At 43.7% G+C, this 6,487-nt stretch overlaps 1 protein-coding gene across 2 annotated transcripts in view; it reads left to right on the top strand.

Annotated features, from left to right (window-relative positions):
- The window catches only part of LOC137432617 (netrin-G1-like), a 377,178-nt gene that overhangs the window by 4,110 nt on the left and 366,581 nt on the right, over positions 1–6,487 (top strand). For both annotated transcript variants that reach the window (XR_013624331.1, XM_068124685.2), the window contains exon 2: positions 2,081–3,174. Coding sequence is in view for 1 of the 2 variants with exons in the window: in XM_068124685.2 (XP_067980786.1) it covers positions 2,803–3,174 (372 nt within the window). In the remaining variant the exon portion in view is untranslated. The remainder of the gene's footprint in view (positions 1–2,080; positions 3,175–6,487) is intronic.

The raw sequence follows: 6,487 nt of genomic DNA, 5'->3' as shown, positions 1-6,487 counted from the left end.
TCTTTTATTATGAGTAACGTCTGACATGGTGATGCAGAAGTAGCGTACTTACATTTGAGCTGTCTCGGCTGGGTTCCAATCTCGACCTGCCTACAAACCTGTCAACTTTGTGCCTCGCAGACAGACAGGGCAGTGCATCACAAAGTTGCGATATCATCGAGATGTCTCCGAATTAGAAACCCCCTTCTGCGAGCATCTGCCACTGGCATTTCATCCGATCCTGTCTCAACAACGACCGCAGGCGCTCATTTTTTGCCGATAACATGACTGAACTGCTCTGAGCATTATTTACCTCTGCCGCCAAAGGTGGATAGAGGTTACGTTTTCACCCCTGTCTGTTTGTCTGTTTGTCTGTGAACAGGATATCTCAAAAAACTTTAGGATGTATTCAGACGAAACTTGGTGCACAGGTTGAGTGTGTGTGACAAGGAGGAATTGATTCAATTTTGGTGAAGATCCATATCCAGATATGATTATAATTTATTTATTTGAAGTGTTTCTTCACTATTGAGAGATGGGGCCAAAAACTATATATTATTAAAGCATGATATTTCAAAAAGTTGTGGACGGGTTATTACAAAACTAGGTGGATGAGTTGGCTAGGTGACAAGAACAAGCCGATTACATTTTGGTTCAGGTCCTGATACAGACGTGGCCTATCAGGGGATACAAAACGTAAACTGTTCAGCCTGGCAGAGGTATGCTCTCCACTAAGTGTCGTTCTGGTTTGTGTATGCTAAAAATCCCATGGTGTGTTTGGAGGAAGAGTAGACGAGATATTGTCTCCACCCAGAACAAATTCCAAATTCCTGGACCTCAACTGCAGCAGGTGGTCTGTTCTTCTGGATAGTCCTTGATATCAGGTTGGACTATCTGAACGTGGTTGCTGTTCAAGTTGCACCTCCAACACCGTAAACAAATTCACGGACCCAGGCGTTCACAGGTCATTTGTGAAGGACCATCCTTGGCTATGAAGAGCAACCGTAATCGATTTGGAATTAAATGAGATCTTTCGGGGTTTGTGTATTCGTTGCGTGGTTCTCCAGGTTACTTCCTCGGCCTTTATTTTTCCTGTCATGTTCTTATTTTGCAAACTAAACACACTTAACACATCAATAATATCTATCAATATAGTTTCTATATTGACCCAACAAATTTCTTGAAAGTTCTTAATTTTCGAACATCACTTGCCTGCCTATAGTGGGTGGAGACCTGTTGTGGGAGGGACATGGAGGAATGGAAATGCTCAGAAGTTCAAAGATAGGGGCTTACAAGTGCAGTGGTGCAAGAATACTCTCTGAGATGGGCTATGGGGTGAATTTTTTATTTTAAATATAAAAAGGGCGTGCACAGTCAACCCTTCGATCCATAGGGCTCCCGCTTGAATGCGCATCCAGATGGAATTGGGATTTCAAACGAGCCTTTAAAGAGTCCTCTGGGGTCCCTTAACCCATGGTACAAGGAAGAGAAGGCTGTTCTTGCGGAGGGACCTACCGAGAAGGTTTGTGGAGCGTCTAGGTGTGGTTGCACCATACTTACATTGTAAAGGTGATTGATGAGAGGCAAGATATCTGAACGGTGCTGCTGTCAAAACGTTGTATCGCAGGTCAATAGGAACGGTTATGGTATAAACATAACTTTGCCCAAGTGTCAGGCTTCGAATAAATCTTGTTTAATCCTTGGAGTGCTCAACTGCGTGGTTCTTGTGCTCGGGGACTCGCACGGTTTTCCTAGAGCTAATACTCGATGTGTCGATACCCTTTACAATACCTTAAATACCCGAGGTGTGGTCCATGGTGTGATGATTCGCAGGTTTGTAAACAGGAACAGCAACGTTCTAACTTCCATACCTGATTGAGCCTACGCACAATGTTTCTTCATGAGCTTTTCTATGTTCGCCGAACCTCCTATTTCAACGCCCCTGCTGTTATACCCTATTTGCACTCGTTGCATGCAAGGTCTGCCGAGTTGACCTTTCCGCTGCAACGCCTCTAATTGCAACTACAAATGAGGTTTGTTTGTGAACCTTTGTTTCCATGGGTTGTGACTGAATGATCTTCGTGTCTTGTGCATTCTGCAGGAATGGGGAGGTGAATCCCTGCTTGTTCGAGTGCATAGTCAAAGCCATCGATTCATGGGACATCCTCAACGTCTTGTCGCTCGTCCCGTGCAAAAGGAGCTTCAATGGATTCTTCATGTTTCAACACACATCGAGAAAGCAAAGTTTCACGGGGATCCAACTTTTCTATTTTGAGTTAGCAGATTGAAACTAAGACTTCTGGAGGCACTTGCTTTTGCAAATTCCATGTTTAGCACGTCGGTGAAACCTTTCAGAGCAGCTCTCACTAAGATGATGCTCCGGTGTTTTCCAGACTCTCGGCTTGGGCCAGGGTTTTGGGCGATGCCCATAAACGAGATTTTTTGCAGACAAGCAGAGAAAGTGCACGGTCGCCGCACTGAAAGGATTGTGGAACACCTCCAAGGTCTGAGGTCCAAGTTGCACGGCATTCCCTCATGTTTAGCGTGATGAACGGCAGCGCTCTTTGGGAAGGAATCTATAGAGGAATATCGAGGGATGAACCAACCTGGCCTTAGCATAAAAAGGACAACAGGACTATAATTTCCTTGAAGTTAGTGTGTAAATATACAGTTAACACAATTGAAATAGATGTCGTTAAAGTCTATTGGCAAATAACTCATCCCTAGGACGGGCAAATTCCTCCACAATTATGGAGGGGTTATAACTTTCAGGGTACCCAGTAGCCTATAGTGTGAGAGTTTGAAGAACAAAACTCCAAAATCATGGGTTCAGCAGGAAGAACTAGGAGGATGCGAGGGAATCAAACTTCCACTCTCCGTACTGGTTCAACCATCAAAGACTTTGCTATTTCTCTGGATCAACTCTCGGAGACTCGTTTGGCTCGGTTCACGCTCCCGGGCCCCACCTGGCTCGTGCTCGCCATGTGCCTTGCACTGTCCCACTGTGGAGGTGTTGCGCTCGCTCACTATGACACCTGCCGACGGGCTGTCGGATGGGACGTTGAACGGGGTACAGACACCTGGGAGCTGGCTGCCTGTCGGCCCGAGAGCGTCGATCTGGGTCGCTTGTCACAGGTTCATGTCGATCCTATGGATGCGACCTGCGGGCATCAACGCGAGCGCTTCTGCAACTTGGTAGGTGCACTCACATGCTCTCTCCGGGGTTGTCTTACCCGATATTGTCTCGTTGAGTTTCCTCTTCCAGGATTTTTTTTCTCTTCAAGTTGTTGTTGCAATTATTTATTTCCAGCTTTAGGTCCCTAATCAACGTAGAAGGTAACACCGCTGCTGAAGGTAGGTATTTTAGGTACCTACGTGAAATGTAAAAATTTGAACTTTTGCAAGACATGTGAAAATTCACTATTCCATCAGATCGTTGTAACCAAATTTTTTTTGCATACTAGCAGGGGCTACCATGGTTGTGGGGGGGGGGGGGGGGGTTCCGAGTGCTGCCTGGCTCGTTGAGCTTTTCCCAGCGGTGGTTTCCACCGTGAAATAGAAACAAACATACGCACAAAAAACACACAAACGAAATTATTTACAAGATTTCAACATTTTCAATGCGCATGTGTCAGAACCCCTACGCATTGTTTTCCCGTGCAGTGCCTTGTTGGTTCTACCCCTGACCCTACCCTGGGTAGCCCCAGCACGTTTACAAAATTTGGTGGAGATTATCCCGGCTGTTTTTTTCTTCTGTGATTTTTAGACGTGCATACACTATATTATACAGAGAATAGAAACGCACAAACCCTCATAGGCGGGGGAGGCACACCTAGAGTGCCGATGCTAGTGATATGAAGGAAAGCTTCTCCTCTATAATGCTGACCCAGTCTGTTGATGGAGTTTTGGCATGGAATAGTTATTTTGAAGGCCTCATTCTATCACATGTTGGTAGTGTTCCTTTTTGTACCTCCTAACCGATGAAATGTACTATTTTTGTATATACTCCTGGCTCTGGGGGGTTGCTTGTGTACATCTCTCTTCTACTGCCAAACTTTTGATTTTCCTGTTCTATATGTTGAGACCCTTGGAAAAAATCTGGGTAACACTCCCAGATCAAGTACGTTTTTTCTGCACACCCCAATACGTGATTATGACTTGAGGCCAATTAGCCGAAATAGCAAAATTCAGTTTTCATGGAATAATTCAAGAGTAGGCAGCTTTAGATTCAAATGTAACATTTATTTATCATGTTTAGACATAACTAACACATTTTTAGCATGGTTCAATACTATAAACTGTCTTTTTTAGAAAAAAAAACCGTCATTTAGCTTTTTTTTCTCCAAAAATCACTTTCAGTTTGAAAGGCGCTCAAAATCCGATCACCTCTCATACACCCAATTATGTAGATAAAGCAACCAAAATTTGTCAGAAGCTTCCTTATGAAGCCCTTTAATAATTCCATGCATCATATTTATGATTCATTATATTGTATAGTGACAGTGGGGTCAAATGTTAACAAAGGTTACCCCTACCCCAAAAAGCGGTATAAACCAAAATTGGTTAAATTGGTCTAACTTTAGAAGTAAGTGTGATATTCGGCTGATTTTGGTGTCTATGTATGGGTTTTTGATAGCAAGCTATTCATTGGAACCATAACCAACCCCTTTTGAATATACCTAATTTGCATAATTTCAAAATGGCCGCCAAACACCTCCTGGCAATGATGTTGACTAAATTTCGCTCAAAATTCAGCTTAAGCAAAACTATTACACTTACATAGCTTAAGGATTCATGAATTAAAATCATAACATGTCCACAAACCCAATATAACTGTCATAACAAGGAAGCGCGTGCTGTCAATTACCACCATTTACCACCCGTGCAACTTCAATACATGTACTCTTTATCAAGCGACAGGATTCTTGCAGGCATCAGGGGAAGCCTTTTTGCAATGACAAAAATTTGTCATTTTGCACACATGTTACACTTCATTTTAAAACGTCATAACTCTGAAACCATGTGACGCATGATGTCATTTTCGTTGACCTTTTTGTTCGTCCTGGGTATGCGATTCTGCCTGCAAAGTTTGGCTTCAATCTGTTCAGTCGTTTTGGAGAAAAATTGGATTTTCTTGGTTTATCACTCAAAACAATATGGCGTCCGAACCACGTGACCTACGACGTCATTATAATTTTATTTCTGCATCAATTTATACCGAGAAGATGCTCAATAAATTTCATCCTGATCGGATAATGTTTTTTACTTGTCGAATTATGATGTCATAACGGCGGCAGCTATGTCATCATCATTCCCATATATTATTGTGCATGGAGAGTTCTTTTTTTTTTTCTTTTTTTTTTTTGTATGCCAGATCGAGGCTCGTGGAAGAGCTAACATTAATCACACAAAAAGTCAAACCGACACATAAAACACAAAAAATAAGGGGAGCGGTAGACAAGATGGGGAGAGAGGGGGAAGGACACAAACACAACATTTGAGAGCAGGGACATCGAGAGAACTGTGGGAGGGAGAGGGCATGGGGGGAGGTGGGAGAGGTATAAAACATATGGACACTGCAAGGACTTCCAGGAAAGAAGTTGGAATTTCAAAAAAGTGTATCTGGGATGAATTAGCGGGGGTAGAAAATATCAAGGTTTTGGATGGGGGAAGACAAGAGATGGTGGTGAACAGCTGTTTTAAAGACCTGGAGGGAGGAGTGGGATTGAAGGGAGTGGGGGAGTTTGTTCCAGAGGCAGGAGAAAAGGGGAATGAAATAGTGAAGGTGAGCAGAGAGCCTAGATTTTGGCAGTTTAACCATAAGAGGGTTGCTGGCAGATCTTGTGCGACCTGTTGGAATATTTGTGGGACAGAGCACAGAGAGAGCTGGGGGAGCAAGGCCGGAGAGGAGTCGGTAGAAGACATAAAGACCACCAACCTGCCTGCGGTGAGTGAGTGAAAGGCCCTCGGAGTTAGCTTCATCGCAGGAGATTCCAATGATTCTGAAAGCTTTGGTTTCAACAGCGTGAAGCCAAGCTAGGTGTGAGGCAGGAGCACCAGCCCAGAGGGGAGGTGAGGGGGGGGGGGGGGGGGGGGGACAGTATTCCATTGAACTGCGGATGCAATGAGACCTGCCTCAATTATTTCTGTGCAACGTTTTTGGTTTTTCCAAGATGGCGCCTGTACCACGTGACCTGTGACGTCATAATATTCACTAAAATATTCTACAGGAGGATTCCCTCCTATGGTGACAATTTCGTCAATCGGACCAACGGTTGCCAAGAAAAAGAATTTTTAAAATGCAGACACGCACGTACGTACGTACGACGTTGCACGACGTACGCACGTACGACGTACGGACGGACCCGAATGCTTAACCCTGCATTTCACTTCGCGAGTGCAGGGTAATAAAGACAATAAAAAAAAATATCATATACCAATATATACTCAAAATGTACAAAAGATACCCAAAAGTGTAGCAAGATAAAATGTAACTGTTTCAATAGAA

The sequence above is a fragment of the Myxine glutinosa genome, chromosome 8 (genome assembly GCF_964187855.1).
Source record: "Myxine glutinosa chromosome 8, kmMyxGlut1.1, whole genome shotgun sequence".
Lineage (NCBI taxonomy): Eukaryota > Metazoa > Chordata > Myxini > Myxiniformes > Myxinidae > Myxine > Myxine glutinosa.
This window is presented reverse-complemented; position numbering and strand designations above follow the sequence as displayed.